This window comes from Chiroxiphia lanceolata, chromosome 6 (assembly GCF_009829145.1).
Source record: "Chiroxiphia lanceolata isolate bChiLan1 chromosome 6, bChiLan1.pri, whole genome shotgun sequence".
Lineage (NCBI taxonomy): Eukaryota > Metazoa > Chordata > Aves > Passeriformes > Pipridae > Chiroxiphia > Chiroxiphia lanceolata.
In genome coordinates, this window is record NC_045642.1 from 41,755,457 (window position 1) to 41,773,577 (window position 18,121).

Sequence of the window (18,121 nt, forward strand, 5' to 3'; positions counted from 1 at the left end):
AGATGAATGGTCAGCCTCAAATATTTGGCCTAGTACTCTCTTTAGCTAAAATCTAAAGAGTGAGTGTTGTCTTGACTCTTATGCTGACCCTCATGCTCTAATGAAAATTGGGGATTTATTTTTGTAGGTTTCTCAATTATGATTTTTTTGTGAAAGAGGTGTAGTTAATTGTGGTTTTTAAGAATTCTAAGACAGTAACTTTTATCTACTTCATGAAATGTAGCATAGAAAATGTCTTTAGCTAAGCAGAGCTAAAACAAAGCTCTACATGTCTGCATTAGGACACTAAAAGCTGTGGAAAAAGGATAAACAGATTAATCTGTTACTGTTTGATCTTTACCTATACATGTGAAAATTGCCTAGTTTTCTTCTAATGTTGTTTTTGCCTTTGTTAAGAATCAGTACAAAGAAACTGTATTGGGAGATACACTGGATGCTGATGCATTCTTCTCATTTAATACCAGACAAAATAATTTCTCTTGTCCTCTGTTGCATGTGGGGACAGTGATGCTCCTTTGGACCTGAAGATCAAAGCTAGCATGCTCTCAGATATGTTCACTCTTGTAGGTAAGCGTAGCAAAAAGCTCCTTCAATCCTTCCCTTATTTAAGACCAATAAAAGGTAGGTTTAGGAGCTGCATGTTATTAGATGAGTATAATGGAGGCAAACTCCAGTTAAGGAAAGCAGTTGTATTTAGCACTGGGAGGTGGTATGTGTACACTTCAACTTCAGGATAATGTCTGATTGTTATGCTTAGATGGTATTAAGAGTCCCCAGTTTCATATTTGAAGACACTGCTCTTTTTAAGTACTTGGTTTTGAAGCAAGCTACAGTTTTTATTATAAAAATGTAATGGAAGGTACAGTGTGGGATTGAACAAAGCAAGGTATGAAAATGGAAAGCGTCCTTATTGGTTCTTGGGCAGGGACAAGAAGATTGTGTACAGACTGAGACTGTGAACAGGAATACTAGGTTTATATGTCAGGGTTTGCCTGTCCTAAAGTTCTCACGTGGCTCCTGATGCCCCTAGGCTTCGTGTGCCAGGATCCAGGCCAGCGGTCAAACCGGGCCATTTATCATTCAGCCGAATCTGTCAGGAGAAATCCATACCAGAAGATGCAGGTAAGTGATTTTAACAAGCCAGAGCTGCGAAGGATAGCAAAAAGTCATTCTCATTGAAGTTGACTCACTGGTGAGAGAGGCAGTGAGCGAGATTATCTGGATTTCTAGCATAACTACAGAAGAAGAAATTTTTAACTGTGTGGGTGGTGAGGCACTGGAACATGTCCAGAGAGTTTGTGGAATCACCATCTCTGGAGGTGTTCAAGACCAGGCTGGATGGGACGCTGAGCACCCTGGTCTAGTGGAAGGTTCCCTGCCCATGGCAAGGGTGTTGGAGCTAGATGATCTTTAAGGTGCTTTCCAACCAAAACCATTCTATGATTCTAAGAGACTCAGGGGATGCACCTCAGTTATGCACCTGAGTTATTCAACCACTTTCATTTTGTTGTGGGTAACAAGCTTCCAGAACCCTAGAGCTTTATGAATGTTTCCAAGACCTCCTTCTAGGCAGAAAAAGCTTCTTGCATTTGAAATTTAAGACTTTTTTTACCATTCTGTCTTGGAGTCTCTCACTTCCTCTCCCATGGATCATTGGACTGAGACCTCATGTGGCTTGCTCTGACTGCCCATTGCCTTTTCTGCTGAGGTAGTACTTTCTTAACACTGTAATGCTGAATGGCAGTTGTTCTCTATCTGTTTTTGGCTATGAAATGGATTCCATAAATATCTGTGGAAATGGAGCGTTCACAAAAGGCAGGGAGATCTGGTACATCGCTTGGACTTTAAACACATTTCTCCTCAGGCAAATAGGCAAATGGTGCACCCTGACAGCTGCTATGAGGGACATGAACATGGCTGAGTAGCTCAAGTTCAGTTAGGAAATGATAGGTCATTTTTGTTCAGTGACAGTCTACCAATACACTGTCCATTTTGGTATAGGGAAAACTCACAGAAGTTGCAATATTTTTTTTCTTGTAAAACTCAGTCTTTAGTCACTGGGAGAGAGATGAATAGCTGGTAAGATGCGATTTGAGTATCTATAGGATGCGTGTCTGAGTCCAAAACTTCTAAGGCCAATTTAATAGATAGTGTTTTAAATACAGATCCATATGACCATAAAGGTGCCCTTTGTAGCAGACTAAAGGTACATCAGATAAATTAGGAACCATTCCAGAAAAAGTACCCTTCTCTCTAAGAGTAATGTGATCAGATCCTGATGATTTGACATCTTTTATCTGAAAAAAATTATACAAGACAGTCTCAGAAAATTACGCTGCTGGGAAACATTGAATTTTAAGGAGGATTTAAACTTTATTTTACTTAAAAAAAACCCCACAAAGAGATGTAAAGCCTGGCCAGTTGAAATGTGCAAACATTCATATGAGAGAGCAATGGTTATGAAGTGGGATTAATTTATCTTTTGGGACAGGTGTCTGCATTACCTATGTTTAATAGGAAGAGGCTTATAATCCAGTGATAAAGTTTTATAGTATGTTTTTCTTATGTACCTAAATGGAAATTCCATGGCTAAATAGATGTTTAGATCTTCCCATTGTTCAGAAATGTTTTGGCTTCTTCTTTATCTCAGATTGTTGGATCTTTGATACCTTCTCCCATTCTCAGTTGCAAAGCGTACATTGGACCTCTTTTGTTTTTCTTTCCTCCTTCATGAAGCCTTGAGTTTTGATTGTTCACACAGACCGTCTTTAATCATTGTAAAATTGCTGCTTGGGAAAGAAATGCTGATACCAGTGCTCTTGAGAGTCTCTCTTGAATAAATATCCTGAGATAGTTATTCTGTTTTCTGGGTTTCACCAGACTGAACTGCAAGTTTCTTGTGCAATTCCTTTGGTTTGACTCTCTGAGTGTTTCTCCCTCTAGGGAAATGAACAATTTAGCTTCTTTCTTTGTAATCTTGTTGATTTGAGTTGGAGCTCTTTCAGTTAATTGTAAGCAATAAAGGGGCCTTGACCTGTTTTGCATAGACCAGCTGTAGAGAAGAACTTGTCAGTAGTACAGCTGGAAATTATAATTAGGTCTCTTGAGAAGCCTTTCTTACACCAGTTGCACCTCTTGGGCATTGGAGAAGAGGAGACAGCCTGAATACCACTGAAGACAAGAAAAATCTAAGCTCTTATGATAAGCATTTCCTTTTGAACCTGCCTCTGTCATTAAACTGGTCTTGCTTGTGGACCTGATGCCAGATCAGTAGTACAGGGTACTTTCTGATATTCTGATGATGTTTCTGCACCTGTTTCAGAGTGTTAAATAGTATTTTGTTTCTCCACAAGAACTGTAATATTGTTGAGCTATTTAAATGAAATTTCTTGTGGAATTTCAGGATTATTACTTTTTTTTAATCCTCTTTGTTTTATGAACAATTCTACTAGACAGCATCTGTTTCTGCTTAATAGATAGCTATTAAATATTTTTATCTGAGTGACTATCAATTTTGGTCATCGTAGCGTAGTTCAGAGCTCTTTTCTGTATGCTTTTGAAAATTGCATGTCCAGATACATTCTACACAGCTGAGCATATCTGAGGTTAGGATTAGTGCTGTGTTTGGAATGGGGATAGCATACGTTTGTGCAGGATATGAGGAAGATCTGAACTGAGGGTGGTAGAAGTGGGTAGCTATATCTCTGGACTTCAGTTATCATAGAATCGAAGAATGGTTTAGGTTGGAAGGGACCTTAAAGATCATCAAGTTCCAACCCTTATGCTGTGGACAGGGACACCTTCTACTAGACTAGGTTGCTCCAAGCCCCATCTGACCTGGTCGTGAACACTTCAAGGGATGGGTCATCCACAACTTCTCTGGGCAACCCGTTCCAGTGCCTCACCACCCTTCGCTTACATAGTGTTTTGCTTAGGGTACTTGCCACTCCTCTGCTACTCAGGCAAGGATGAGGGTGTCTTTGAGAACACAAGGTTTTTATTCTTTTTGTGTGTCTCTTGCAGCGTCCTGCATCTGCACAGTCACAAACAGCAAACACCAGATTGGTAAGTATCCTTCAGCTCCCAGCACCAATATGAGGGACACAGTTTCAAACACTACCTTGTACAATGCTTTGACGCAATTAGTCCCTAACTATATTTTACAACTAGAATAGCCTGGTGCGGGGTGGAGGAAGGTCAACAAGAGAAGATGGACTGACATACGTTTCCATGTGGCAAAAGCAAATGTTGGAAAAATATTTAAAACACTAATAGCAGCTTAAAAAAAAAAAGTAGGTGAGTTATGCTGAGAGACTGCAAGTATTTCTGAACTGCATTTTAAAGAAATTGTTAGAGATGTTTAAAGATAAAGCTGTCACTCTGATCATCAAATGATGAAAACACTGGCAGCACAGTAGGTAGGCCATTGAAAAGGAAAGTGCAAAAACCAATGAGAAACTGGTAAAAACAGGAGCAAATAGGAGTGTCACACCAAAAGGGAGGAGTAGGAATTTTTGTCTTGTGTACTGTAGGGGATGGAATAAGGAAAGCGCAGGTGAATCTGCACAGACAAAATTCAGGTGGCCCTATGAAAGAAGTAAAAATTTTATGTGAGACAGTCATGTGAAGGACACTGCAAAAATTTGAGAGTGAACTGGCTTAAAATAGAGATAAGAAGGATTTCTTAAAGTTAATGGAAAAATATGGACTGTTGTTAGCATAAGTCAGACTGATCTACCTTTCTAAATGTCATATTTGGTACCCTTCATGCAAGCCATATGGACAAATCAATGATAGTTTACAATTCTAAGCACCTGGCTGTGTGGGGACATGGTAGGTATTATTTTGCTGCTGGGCTTCCTGCATGAATGTAATAGGAATTATTTTAATTTGTTTTTTTATAAGGTTTCCCAGCAGGAAGGGAAGGTAGGACAGATGGAATCATCTTGAGAACCTAATTCGTTCTATGCACTGCTATTTATGTCATTCTGTGTAAGTTTAGCTGAGGCTTAGCAGAAAGAGTCTTATTGAATAATTAGGTTTTGTAAAGAATAGGAAGGATCTTTGTGCCAAGTGCTTAGTAAAATTAGAATCATGATGTGGGAACTAGGGATACTTGCAGAATTTGGAGATATACCAGAGCGGTTGGATTTATCTATACTTCTAAAGATAAGCTGGGTCAAAGAGGAAACAAGTTCTTTGTGAAGCTGGAGACATTTCTGTGCTGCAGCCAGAGGGTATTCTGTAGTGAAACACTGAAAAAAGTATTTGTGCAGGAAGCCCAGTAAAGTTAGACTTTTTCTCTAGCCTTTTGACAGCAGTGTAATTTTGTTTTCAGATAGGAACCAGAGCTGCCAGTACATAGGCATATATTTTCTGTTTGTAATCAGTGAAATCATCTCTGTTGTATTCAAGTGCTCCTTTAGTAAAGTAGCTCATCTAATAGGATGAAAAATTTCTGTAATATTCTCTTTGAGCAGCAGTTCTCACATGATGATGATTGTTATGGTAGTGTCGGGAAATGGTTTTTAAGAGAAGGTTACCTATCAGGAGATTCTAGAGGAAGCGAAGTTGTTGAGCTGTGGATTTGAAATGGAGGAAAACTTAGGAAGAAAGACTAAAGCCTTTCAACTTAGTATCATCTACAGCATCAGGCAAACCTGTTTGATTACTGGCATTTTTATTTCTTCTGCAAATGCTTGTGTCTCCTACCTTCTCTTCCAGATTGTGTAATTTTCTCTTTATTTTTTTAAATCAGTTTTAATTAGACTTAACAATGTTTCAGCTGGCACTGTCTATGTCTGTTTTATCTTTGGATCTTTCTGTACCAGTCACTGCAGTGTAACCTATTCTAGTGCAATGCCTGTTGCTTTTGCTGTTGCTTCATCTACAGATTGCATAGCCACTTGCAATATCTAGTGAAACAGAGAGAATGAAATTCAATTCCAGTAGGCCTTACAAATAAAGATGCAACATGATCTTGCTATGGATTTTATTTGTACCTGAGTAGTATGGAATATTCCCCTGGACTTATCCAGCTTAAGGTTTCTGTCATCTTTTTTTTTCTTTCTAGATTAAAAATGCCCTCTGTGCATTCTTTGCTCAGTATAGAGCTAAAAGAAAATTTTAATTTGGTATAAATGCCTGAGACCTTCTCAGCTAGAGTCTTGAAATGCTATTTTTAATGAACCGAGCCTAAGGCTAGTATTTGAGAACAAGTTCAAAGATTTCAGTCTTGCTCAGATTTGAAGATTTTATAATCTTGATAATTTGAAGATATTTTGGTTTCCTGTCCTTTTGTTAGAATTGGTCACGACTGCACATCAGGTTAAGAATAAGCATAGTGAGACTGTCTGCAAATTATTGATTTTCTAATTTAAAAAAATTTGCATAATTATGCAAATTTGCGTGATGTGTCTACGTACATATACAGGATCTGTCTCTTAAGTGCAAGAAGTAGTAAGCTGACATCCTAGCAGTATAGTAACAAAAGAATAACAGGTGGTGAACTTTTCCCTGCAACATTTATCTCATCAGTGAATTACAGTTCTGCTGTTCTACCGTAGCTACACAATTAGAACAGAGAATCAGGGTTCTGGTACCATTGATGTGTGAATCTAAGTGTATTTGGAGCCTGTGGATGCTGGCTCTAGTGCCTCATGGGTGAGAATTTTTCTGTATGACATCCTGACTTTGCTGCTTTTGGGTATGTCTCATGTTTTCCTGGAAGGGGCCAGGGGTGTAAATGTTGGCACCAATACATGAATTGCTGTGCTAAAATCTAAGAATGTGAATGCTCACACTTAGTACTGTCTGGGGTGTGGACTCTTCAACAGCTGGAGTGTGGAATTGTGAATTCTGGCTGTGATGCTCTGGAGTGTAGATCCTGTTGGGAATGGAGTCCTGGAATTTGAATGTAACGTTTTTTAATAAGAAAATAGAGATAGGAAAAGAGAAAAATCTGGATTCACACTGTCTCTACAGCGTACCCGTCCTCTGTCTGCCAGCGATGCTGAAGTTAAAAGCTCGATGCCCTTAGGCAGGGAAAAAGCAACAGGAAAGCATAGCAGCTCTGTGGTAGGCCTGTCTATGGAGGAGGTAAGTAGACTATTATATTGCTTTTATTTACCTTGGCTTTCATTCAGTATGTGGGGTTATTTGCTCAACAAAGAGCAAGTGCGTGTATATGAAAAACATGACAGAAGATGTATAATTTTAAAAACAGAATTGCTTGCTTTTACTGCTGGTGCTGTCCTTACCCTCAATTATGCCAGGTATAATATATGCTTGAAGCAGTGATAGGCTCCTTTGGAATTTAAACACAAGACAAAATTGCTTAAGGATGTCATATGTGCCCAACTCATTGGCTGAAACTCAGAGATTTTTGTAAGGTTCATTTTTGATTTTATCTATTTTGCTGGCTATTTTCTTTCTTTTTTTTTTCCAGATAAAAGTTCTTAGGCGAGTGAAAGAGGAAAATGAACGGAGAGGAGGCTTCATCCGGATATTCCCTACCCCATTAACGTGGGACCTTTATGGGTAAAACTAACAGTCCAATAAGATAGCACTAAAACTCTGTGTTGAGGGATATTCTGTGTTGGGTATATGTAGATCAGCCATCCTGGTAATCAAAAAGACATATTGAAAGTTTTGGTAGAGCTTATTTTAGTGTTGAGGAAGCTTTTTTCTGATCCCTTGTTTTTATCAGCTGCTGCTGTGCCTAACTACATCCCATGGAAAGCTGTCAAGAATTGCTTCTGGTGTCGCTTTTCTGTTAGAATAAAAGTGTCTTCCCTTCAGATAATCCATTATGGCTATCTACTTTTACGTCCTAGAGCTGCATACTATGTACTCTTGTCATTAGACCCTAAATGCCATATAGGACTCACTCACTCTGAAAGTGATACTATGTTAGACTTTTCTAATTTTATTTTTGCAATCTGTAATGTTTTCTGTCTCTTGCATCACCAGGAACTTTAGCTGAAAAACGATAGCTCTCCTCTTTTCCTCTTTTCTGTTATGGTACAGCATGTTTTCTGAATCCAGTTCTGGGATGTTTTTTACAGGTCACTTATTTCTGTGTTATGCTGCCTTTCATTGTGTTGAGCTCTGTCTTGATAATCCTGAATTTTGTTTTTCTAGATCCTTTTTAGAGCACAAGACATCAATGAACTACATGCTGGCTACACGTTTGTTTAAGGACAGGTAGAAAGCTTTTCTGTTTGGGAGTGAGGTAAAGGGCATGAACATCATGAAAAGGATTGATTCATCACTTATCCAATGTTATAAACATCAGTCTCTGATTTACAGGGGTGGTGATAGTTGCTCATCTTTTTTGTGCGTGTGAGGTGACTGTGGAGGTTTTTCATATTTACATGTTGTACTTCTGAATCCAGGGGCACAAAGGACAATGCACAAGTCATGAGAATCACTGGAGTACAAAGATTACTATAGACATGAGAAAACTTTAAGCACGTAGGTTTCACTATGAAGGGATTATAGGTCTTTGCTTACCTTTTGTGTCAAATTTCAAGTTACATTAGAGCTTGTCCTCATGTAAAGTAAGCACTGAAATTGACTCCTCCAATGGTTTAGTATCCTGTGTCTTGATCTGTGCAAGCATGATTTGATGCCTCTTTCTCTGGACTTTGCCTGGGTGGAAAAGACAGTTCATGCCTCTAGCTGAACTTCCATTGAGAGTTGTATGCAGTATCTTTCACTCTGTTTAATGCCCTTCCTTCTCAATGGTTCTTCTTACCCAAATTTGAGATCCACTATAAAGTAATTACCAGGTAAGGATAAGGAGGCTGAAAAAGGACACAATATTTACAGAAGCTCTTCCTGCATGAGCAGTGTACAATTTTTTTTTTCTCTGTGTACATTCAGGGATGCGTCTAAAGAATAGTTCCAAATGACGCCTTCTCCAACTTAAGCATCAGTAATGTAAGCATTACTGACAAATGTAAGCATCAGTTCTAGTACAGCTGCTCAGATTTCCTCTTTTGGAACTCTTTTTTTTTTTTTTCTCCTTTAACAGAGAACTCACAAGTGATTCTGTAAATTTGGTCCTTTCTTTGTACCAATGAAAGACTATGTAGGCTTTTTAATCCAGGCTGATACAGAATGGAAGGTAATTTTTGATCTTCTTCCTTTTATAGGGGCAAGATTAAAAGAGACTTCATCACTGGAAGATCCCGGTAAATGGTGTCTTAATTAAATAACTTGTACTTTGTAGGACTTGTTCTAAATTTAGATTTGCATAACTTCATCCTTAAACCTGTGTGTCAACACCTTTTCTTCCTGAAATTCATGAAAATAATTTTAGAAACATAAATACAGTGAGAAAAGAATATACCCATATGTGGAGAGCTCATGTTGGATTGGACCTTAAAATTGCTCTTCTTCCCACTTTGGTATTCCTGCCATATTTATAAGCCTCATCATTGAGTTCTCTCAAAAGATCCTGTAGTGCATGAGGGTTTTGGGCTTTGTATACCCATATATTCATATACCCATACTTTGTGAGATCTAAAAGATAAATGAAGCAATAAGAATTTTCTGTTGATGTTTACACTTAAATCATAGAGAGCACTTTTCTGGAACTCTGTGTGCTGGCAGAAAGTTGTTACTCTTGTATGTTTTCCTTAAGAAATCTGGCAGAGCTCCTTGTCCCTTGGTTTAGGCAGAACTTGCAGAAAGTTTGACATTTTCCACTTAGATTATATTAAAATTCTTATTTCTGACCAAACAGTGAAGAGCAAGCTATCTACATAAATGGTTCAGATGACTGGACTGAGGTCCATGTGCTCTCTTTCCATTCCCCTCCATTATTTTGTACTCTTGCAATTCAGTTTTCCCTATTAATTGTACCTTGTAGTTGCTGCTGATTTCCAGCTACTGATGGACAGATACTACTCAATCATGAAAGCATGACACTAGATAAGTGCATCCTGGGGCTTTGAGAGATGATGTTCTGTAAAGTACTTGCAAGACTTTGCAAACATTTGTAGGCTTAAATAGAGCAGAGTTAAACTGATGGTAAATATTTCTTCCCTGTATCAGGAAAGAAAGTTTCTTGAAGAAATTTGATCTACTAGGTCTCTTGTATCATCAGGAAGAGAAGTACAAAGAGAGATTGAGGGATGTCTCTGTACTATGCTTCCCAGAGCAGGTCTTAATGGAAGGCTGGATATGAGGATGGAAACTGTGGACTCTCATGCTCTGTTTTATGAGAGAAAGCTTGTTTCGTTGGAGTTACGGAAGCGTCGGCGATGTCATGGCAAGGCTAGAGCAGCACAGATGAGATCATCAGGTATGCATGGCTAGAGTTTTAGATGAGCAACTAGTCAAAGGAAAGCAAGTAAGAGACTCATTTGAAATGCGTGTGAATGGAGTTGTTCTGGTTTCAAGTGTTAATAGTTTTCACGTCATTCCTCCTCTGAGCTTCTTGTTTTGTAGTGCCTAAAATTTCATTCCCACCTTTCCACATCGTGTATATGATTAAAGGGAATCAGTACTTGCTTGGAGCTGAGCTTGTGGTTACATTTTGCATAAAAAATTCAGCTGTATATGTGCCTCTGTAGTTCTCCAGCTTTTCAGAGAAAGATGGGACCTTGCAGATTGGTTCTCCTGCATAGCAGTGACTCTAAGCTGTTGGAAAGAGAAATCCTTCTTATCCAAGTAGATGTTAAAAAAACTTTGAAGGGTACAGAGGTGAATGATCCTCACAGGTGACTGTTCCTGAAGCCAGTATCTAAACTCTTTCTAGTAACTGTGTGATACTGACTACAGTGGGAGAGATTGTACATTAGAAAATTATTTTTGCTGCTATTTTGAGGTATATGATCGTTACTGACACATGTGGAAGTTTAGATTTGTAGCTTTGGTTTATTTGATACAGAAAATAAAAAAAATGAGTGTATATATATATATATTAAGTATGGGTCAGTACATGTCAGTAAACATGTAAGAACCAGGATAAAATATAGGAAAATACCTTTGTCTCTTTGATTTTTGTGGTTTTGTTTTATTTTCATTTGTAAAGTTAAAACAAAAATCTTGGTCTGTCTTCTCTGATATTGGGAAAATGGGCTCTTCAACTGTTCAGTGCACAATCAGAAAGACAGAAAGGATAATATAGGGCAGTGATACTTAAGATTATGTTCTATAATGGTGGTGTTCTGTCCTTCTAGCAGAAAAGAGTGTAGGGGTAAACCAAAGGAAAGTCCTTTCCACTTTTTTTTTTTTTTTTTTTTTTTTAACTAGCATAGGTGATTTCTCCTCTACTACAGGCACATCAGAATCAACAAAGCTGTCCCTCAAGTCAGACACAGAAGGTGAGGAGGAAGAGGAGATGGATGCAGATGAAGCTGAAGAGCTAGATAGAACTGTTTGCTCTGTTTCGGACACCCAGGTGAAAAACAAGCCAAAGCTCTCTGACTCGGTGAAAACTGCTTATAAGGAGAGGTTGCCAAAAAAACTTGACAAGAAAGCTGGAGATGGAGAAGAGCTGTTTCTGCAAAAACTACACTCAGAATCTCAGTTTAACTTGCTTCAGATTCTGCAAAAGCATGGAAACCTGAGGTGAGAGATAGCTGCATTTTGCCTTTAGCTTTGACTTGCAGCTAATACTGTTTAAAATACAGAGTATGTACATTTAGTGCCACGTTTTAACTGTGAAGAGTTAAGACGTTAGAAAAGGGCCCTGGATTTTTGTCTTACTGTGGGCTACCTTAACAACTTGTTGGCACAGAAGGGAGATTGTTGCCAAGTCTGACAGTTTACCTAAATGCCTGACCTACTGGATCAGTAGAAAGCATAACTCATAGTTTCCATTGCTATTCTTTAATCTGGTGATGTAACCTGGATTTTTTTGTCAATTCAGACTTCTGAAATGCCTCTGTCTTAATGCAGGATGCCTGCTACTGAATTCTAAAATTTGTCTTCTCATTCTTTGCATTTGCCATGAAGTGGATATAGATATATGTTAAATTTTTCAAGAACACTTGGGTAAGAATATGTCAGTTCTGATCTCAGTGCTTTCTCTCCATAAAATTAGTTTTCTCATTTTTGTTTTTGATAGAATTTTTACCTCTGATAATAATTTCTGCTCAAGGTCATTGCCTGCTTGAGAGCAAGATTAGGAGGTCATTTGAGAGTGACTAATGACTGAAACATCTCATTGCATGTTGTTGAATATGATGTTGTGGAACAGAGTATATTCTGATACCTGACTCTGTTGCTTGGAGAAAAGAGAGGTACTGGAGGAGATTTTGTGGAGTAACACCAACCAGGGTCCTGCTAGATGTTTTGAAGTTTGATCCTCCACTTTAATGTGGATAGAAGAACTGTCTAATTGCAGATGGACAGAAAGGCTAACAAGAAAGCCTGATCATGTATATCTGTATAAGAGGATGTAAGACAAGAAGCAGTATTATGTTTTCTGTGAAAAATGTCCAAAAGTAGAGCAAATAAATGCATCTTGTTGTTGCTTTCTCAGTTTAGTTTCTGAGAAAAATCATGGATTATCCAGTGGATTTGGGGATTATTCTGATGTTTTATTGTGGCAAGGGCATTTGTTCTTCTGACAGGGAAAACTCTGAAACCTGTTTTGAGGATGAACATAGCAATGCTGTGTCTATATCTACATATATATAGAACTGATTCCTGCCAAGAATGTCTGATGTTCTTGGCAGAATCTTGCTCAGCACCCAGCACTGTTGGGATTCCCTACAGAGTTGTGTAAGGCTTGTGGTTGACCTCATGTTCCAAGATTGTGCTGGGCTTGACCCCATCTGATCTGTCATTGATGAAAGCTCTGCTTCTGGATTCAACAGAGGAGCTGACGTAATGAAATTTTCATTCAAGAGAAACCAGGCCTGTTTTGGTCAGTTTTTGTAAGTGGTAGGACTTCCTTCTCCTTTAGTCAGCCTGATGAGGAAATTTCTCCATCTTCCACACATGGGGTGTTACTGATAAAGAGGTGACGGTCAAATGAAACTTGTTCCCCCAACTGTGCCATTTCCAAAGGAATAAAATGAAAAGGGATTTATATATTTCTGCATTTTTAAGACCTCAGGTTTCAATATCCCACACATGATAGGAGATGCACTGTTATACAAGGACCTTCTTCAGTTTTTAGTCATAGAAGTATCAGGTGCAGGCAAAGAACTGTATCATTGTGCTGATGCTGATAACAGAGGCTCCTTAATTTCTAATTGAACTCCTGATCATGAGATGATTGAGTTGCACCTAAAACAAACCTGGCAGCCCTGCGGACCTCTGAGAGGAAGAACCTTTTCTGATGTAGTGTGGCCTGATGTAGACAGTGTTGGTTCCTAGCTAGGATTCAGAGTGTTCTCCTCATGTTCCACACATGGGGAAAAAGAAGGTATGTGTGGTGACTAGCAGCATACGGAGTTCAGATGTGTTACAAGGCCTACTGTGCATTCTGGAGTTCATTGAAGTTCCTGGAAGACAGGAATTGTAACCAGGTCTTTTCATCATGTTTTAGTTGCTAGTACAGGTACAGCTATCCACAGAGGATGTTAGTTTGAGACTCTTGTGAACTTATCATTTGCTTAGCCTCTCTTTGGTGCCTGGTATGGTGTTCCAGAAGCATCAAAAGTTGGTGATTAAGCAGATGTATGGATACTTCCAACGTATTTTATTTTAACTTCAATTCTTACCAAAATTGATGCATTAATCGCTCTAAGTGCTACTATTTTGTATGATTTCTGTGGAACACTGTAAACCAGAAAGGCTAAATTGCTGCACGGAGTTTTAAGTGCTATTTGAGAGACTCAGGTACATGGAGTTATGAGGATCATGTAAGTATCTGTGAATATTCCTAAGAAGCAGAGAACAAGTAGAGAAAATATGGTGAGGTTGCTCAGGAATCAGTCTGAGCCTGATTTTAATAATCAAGACAAGAATGACACAAAATGTAGAAATTTGATGATGGAAAAGATTTGGGAGTTGTTACCATGAGAGAAAAGTAATGGAATAAATATGAGAAAAACTGGATGACCTTGAGGATAGGAATAATATAACTAGGATGAAATTCAGTAGCATCAAGTTGCAAGGACATGCTTTTAAGAACTAATGATTTGCAGCAAAAATTCTGTCGGCTGGATGTTCATCAACTGGAAATTAATTATAAAGAAAAATATCTTGGATGCTGATTGATCACAGGATGTTTGCAGAGCTCTAGCTCACACATAAAAACACCAAATGTGGTTTAGGGTGTATCACTTGACATACTTCTGAGACTTCCTTTGGAGTATTGTATACAGACACTATCACTCATATTCCTGGAAGGTAAATTGTGACTGGAGCAGGCAGGGGTGAACTGTTAATCTCATTGTGCCACCAGTGTGGGTACTTTGTTAGAAGACACTGAAAGGTGTGGATAGTTCACCCTAATAAAATGAAAACTATGAAGGGATGTAATTGCTGTGCATAAATACATTGAAAGTGGAGAAAGAAAATACAAATATAAACTGCTCATGAATGAAGCTGGGCTGGATAGTAAAAGAAGGTTCCTAATTACAAAACCAGTAAGTTCTGGAGTGGGTAGAGACCTTTCCCAAATCTTTGTTCGCGAAGCCCAGCCATGAATTACAAAACCAGTAAGTTCTGGAGTAATATTCCAAGAAAGTAATGGATTCAAAAGTCTAGTTTATTTTGAGATGAAACTCGATAATTTATTAGAAAATATTAGGACATTGCTCGTGATAGAAAGAGGAATGAATCTGTCACTGACACTAAAGCTGCTACATCCTTATGAAAAGCTTCTAGCAACTATGGGGAAAACTATGAGGAAGAGCAGAGACTGCGAGAGCAGAATGCTTGAGGATAGGGTTTAGACCATGATGACAATGAACAGAATTAGGTAAAGCTTTCAGCAATTTCTCTCACAACAAATGCATATGCTAAAATGACTGCCATTGTGAGGGAATGAGAAGTGATGTGTCACTCCCAGTTCTTTCCTCAGTTCATGCTCACAGCTTCCCAACATGTTCAGCCAGCTGCACAGCACATTTTGCTGATGTTCTTTCATTCTTCAGTGGTGCCTTGCTCAATGAAATTTGGCTTGTGTCCCTAGGCCAGCAGGGGAGGAGCTCACTTTCACAGATTTAATTCTTTCATTTCTAATGGGAATTACAGGGCCTTTGTTATAACTCTGGCACCAGTACCAAGCCCTTTGTTTATTTTATGGTCTGTTGTTGTGGTGTTCAAAATGTTTGTGAAGACAGAGGCCCAGCAGAGCCTTGAATTTGGTTTAAAAATACACAGTTTTGCTGATGTTCATCTTGCTGCCTTTTGGAGAAGAGTAACTAAGGCTGTAAAAGGCAGGAAGAGCATTCCATTTTTAGAAATGATCTTAGAACTTAAGAGTGTCTGCTGTCTTTTATATCTCCTGCAATACCTATCCCATCTTAGTGAACTGAAGGTCTGCTTGAAAATGCTGGTGGGGGTGAAGGGGTCCCCCTTTGTTTGAGCATCAGCATTAGTGCACCTAGGAGGTCCTTGCTGACTGCACTTTGGACCATAAGCTGTGCCTGACTGCTGTAATTCTTGCCATTCCTACTCTGAACATAACTGATTGATCCTTTTGGCCCACAGCAAAGTGCAAGCCCGTACGGCTTTCTCTGCCTATCTACAGCATGTTCAGTTCCGACTGATGAAGGAGGCTGGTGACCAGATCCAGAATCCTACCTGGGCTGCCAAAGAGGATGAGCAAATGGTAAGAAGCTTTGTGTTGGCCAGATTGAAAAGCCAAGCTGAAATCTTCCTTGAGGATTTTGAGGTCTGTTCCCATCGTTGCAAGAATAGAAGTCCAACTGAGATGGTGGTTGTCTGTCTTTGTCCAGCTGCCAGTGCTGTATTTTTAAGGTACAGATAAGGAAGGACTGCTGACTAACCTCAGAGCAATGATAGAGTACACAGCTCTTAGTGACTGGAGTGTGATTGGCGTTCACACTGCTCAGATCTTTTGCTGGTTCTCCTCCATTGATTTCTGAGCTTACCTGCTCTTGAATTCTTCTTTTAAAGATTCTTTAAGATGATTTGTCAGGATCTGGTTTCTACTGCGATAAACAAAATATACATCTAGTCAAATGGAACAGGTACCCAGCTAAGCTTTTTCTCCTATGCAATGTTTTGCTGTATCCAGACATCTGCCCTTAGGAATCTTCCTTACATTCTAGGTAGAGGAAATTAAAGTAAAAGCCACTGAGAAAATAAAAGTGATTAATTTTTTTAGTCAGTGTTTTAAGGCCCTGTATTTGATGTGTATGCATTTTAAAGAGTGCAGCAAGCCCAGATACACTCACAAACCTTCCTAAAAGAGCTTTGTACAATAGGCTCTTGAGCTTTCTGCATATTCAAATGTACTTCCACTGAGTGCATGTTGCAGAGAAACAGCCAATGCAGTTCAGAGATAAAATTGCATGTCAAGAATAATCAGTCAACTCAGTGGAAAATGTTACCTCTGCTCTTTCCAAGTGGAAATTAAAACTGGATTTTGAGAGTCACTTTGTCTGCTGTACTGTGAAAAATAATGTTTAAAATAACAGATCAAACCAGCCTGGAGTAATGGCAGTGAGAGGCGAGCTGTGAAATCCAATAGTTTGGCTGTGAGGCTGCTCATTTATGCATTAATAGAGCTCCTAAGCAAAAGCAAATCCAGAGGGGAGACAGAAGGGTTCAAAACACCCACAAGATGCATCTTGACTTAGGATCTGCCTTACCATATGTTTTCCCCACCAGAGGTCAAATAGACGTGGTGAGGGATTGGAATTACACAGCTGTAAATGTAGTCATATATTACTGTGGAGAGGATGTGGCAATAGTATATATGGTTTTGTAGAGCTATACTAAAAACATGTATTGCAGAATGCTTTTGTCTGCCAGTTTCGTCTTGTTTTCTCAGGACTATATCTTTTGTTCTTGCCACTCATTAGCTGCTGTAGTACCTCTATTCTCTTCTCCCCACGTCTTGCAGATGGTCCATTGTTAACTCCATCTCTCTTGCTTACAGGAGCTGGTGATCCGCTTTCTGAAGCGAGCTGCCAGCAATCTCCGTCAGTCCTTGAGGTTGCTGCTCCCCAGCCGTCGTTTAGGACTAAGTGATCGTCGTCGTATCCTGGCTCGCCAGCTGGGCGAGTTCATAATCTGTTACAACAAGGTGACTAATTTTTTTCTTAATTTTTGTTTTGGTAGCTCTTTTGGTTTCTGTTCTCTTCTTCTAAAGTGTCTCCTGAAGGCTGTATCAAAGTCACTGTTCTGTCATTTACGTGACCTGCTTGCAGCTGTACATCCAGTAATGGTACTTTGCTGTTCAAATTGTCAGGTAGACAACAGTATTAGTACATTATATATGCAGTCCACTAATCATGGGGCCCTCTGGTGGTCTAGTGGTTAGGATGCGGCGCTTTCACCGCCGCGGCCCGGGTTCGGGTCCCGGTCAGAGGAGTCCCCCGGGTAGATGGAGCTCGTTAGCCCTGTAAGGCCATCCATCTAAGAGAAGGTCACTCTAAACAAACCTACGTCCTGAGGACCTCACTGCCACCGTCCAAGCTTGCTCGGCCCCGGCAGATGAACCTTAGGATTAAAGGGTGGGCTCAGCTCAGCGCACACTGTGTCTCACCTAAAAAAATCCACTGCGCAGGCTCGAAGGGCAAAGACCCTTCCCAAATCTTCGTTCGCGAAGACTGGCCATACATACCACTAATCATATGCATAAAAAGAGGTGCAGAAATGAAGGCGAATTTAATTGGCAGTTTGCTCTTTCTTTGCCTTGTCTTCGATTCTAGTGCTTTGTAATGGCTCTTCCCACTTCTTATTTGTATGGTGCTTCTTTAGAGATAATTTTTTTGTACAGAACATTATGAAATATATATTTTACTATTTGTTCGATATATGGAGGGACTGCTACCTATCTGTAGTGAGGGACTGCTACCTATCTGTAGTAAGGGACTCTCTGTGCTCAGTGTTAAGGACACGTAGGTCATAATTTAAATAATTTGCACATCTTTAGATGTAGAAGATGCTGTTCTTAGCATAGTGGTCTCATGTTACTCCTTGCTTTGCAAGAGCAACTTCCCCTTTCCTTTGC

At 39.3% G+C, this 18,121-nt stretch overlaps 1 protein-coding gene across 13 annotated transcripts in view; it reads left to right on the plus strand.

Annotated features, from left to right (window-relative positions):
• The window catches only part of TTLL5 (tubulin tyrosine ligase like 5), a 138,933-nt gene that overhangs the window by 37,736 nt on the left and 83,076 nt on the right, over window positions 1-18,121 (plus strand). For 11 of the 13 annotated variants that reach the window (XR_004357492.1, XR_004357493.1, XR_004357494.1 and 8 more), the window contains 11 exons: window positions 506-567; window positions 1,031-1,122; window positions 4,024-4,065; window positions 6,985-7,098; window positions 7,448-7,539; window positions 8,143-8,205; window positions 9,159-9,197; window positions 10,167-10,312; window positions 11,271-11,583; window positions 15,628-15,748; window positions 17,045-17,191. Coding sequence is in view for 10 of the 13 variants with exons in the window: in XM_032690063.1 (XP_032545954.1) it covers window positions 506-567; window positions 1,031-1,122; window positions 4,024-4,065; window positions 6,985-7,098; window positions 7,448-7,539; window positions 8,143-8,205; window positions 9,159-9,197; window positions 10,167-10,312; window positions 11,271-11,583; window positions 15,628-15,748; window positions 17,045-17,191 (1,231 nt within the window). In the remaining 3 variants the exon portion in view is untranslated. The remainder of the gene's footprint in view (window positions 1-505; window positions 568-1,030; window positions 1,123-4,023; window positions 4,066-6,984; window positions 7,099-7,447; window positions 7,540-8,142; window positions 8,206-9,158; window positions 9,198-10,166; window positions 10,313-11,270; window positions 11,584-15,627; window positions 15,749-17,044; window positions 17,192-18,121) is intronic. The other 2 variants (XM_032690066.1, XM_032690069.1) reach the window with 1 other exon arrangement.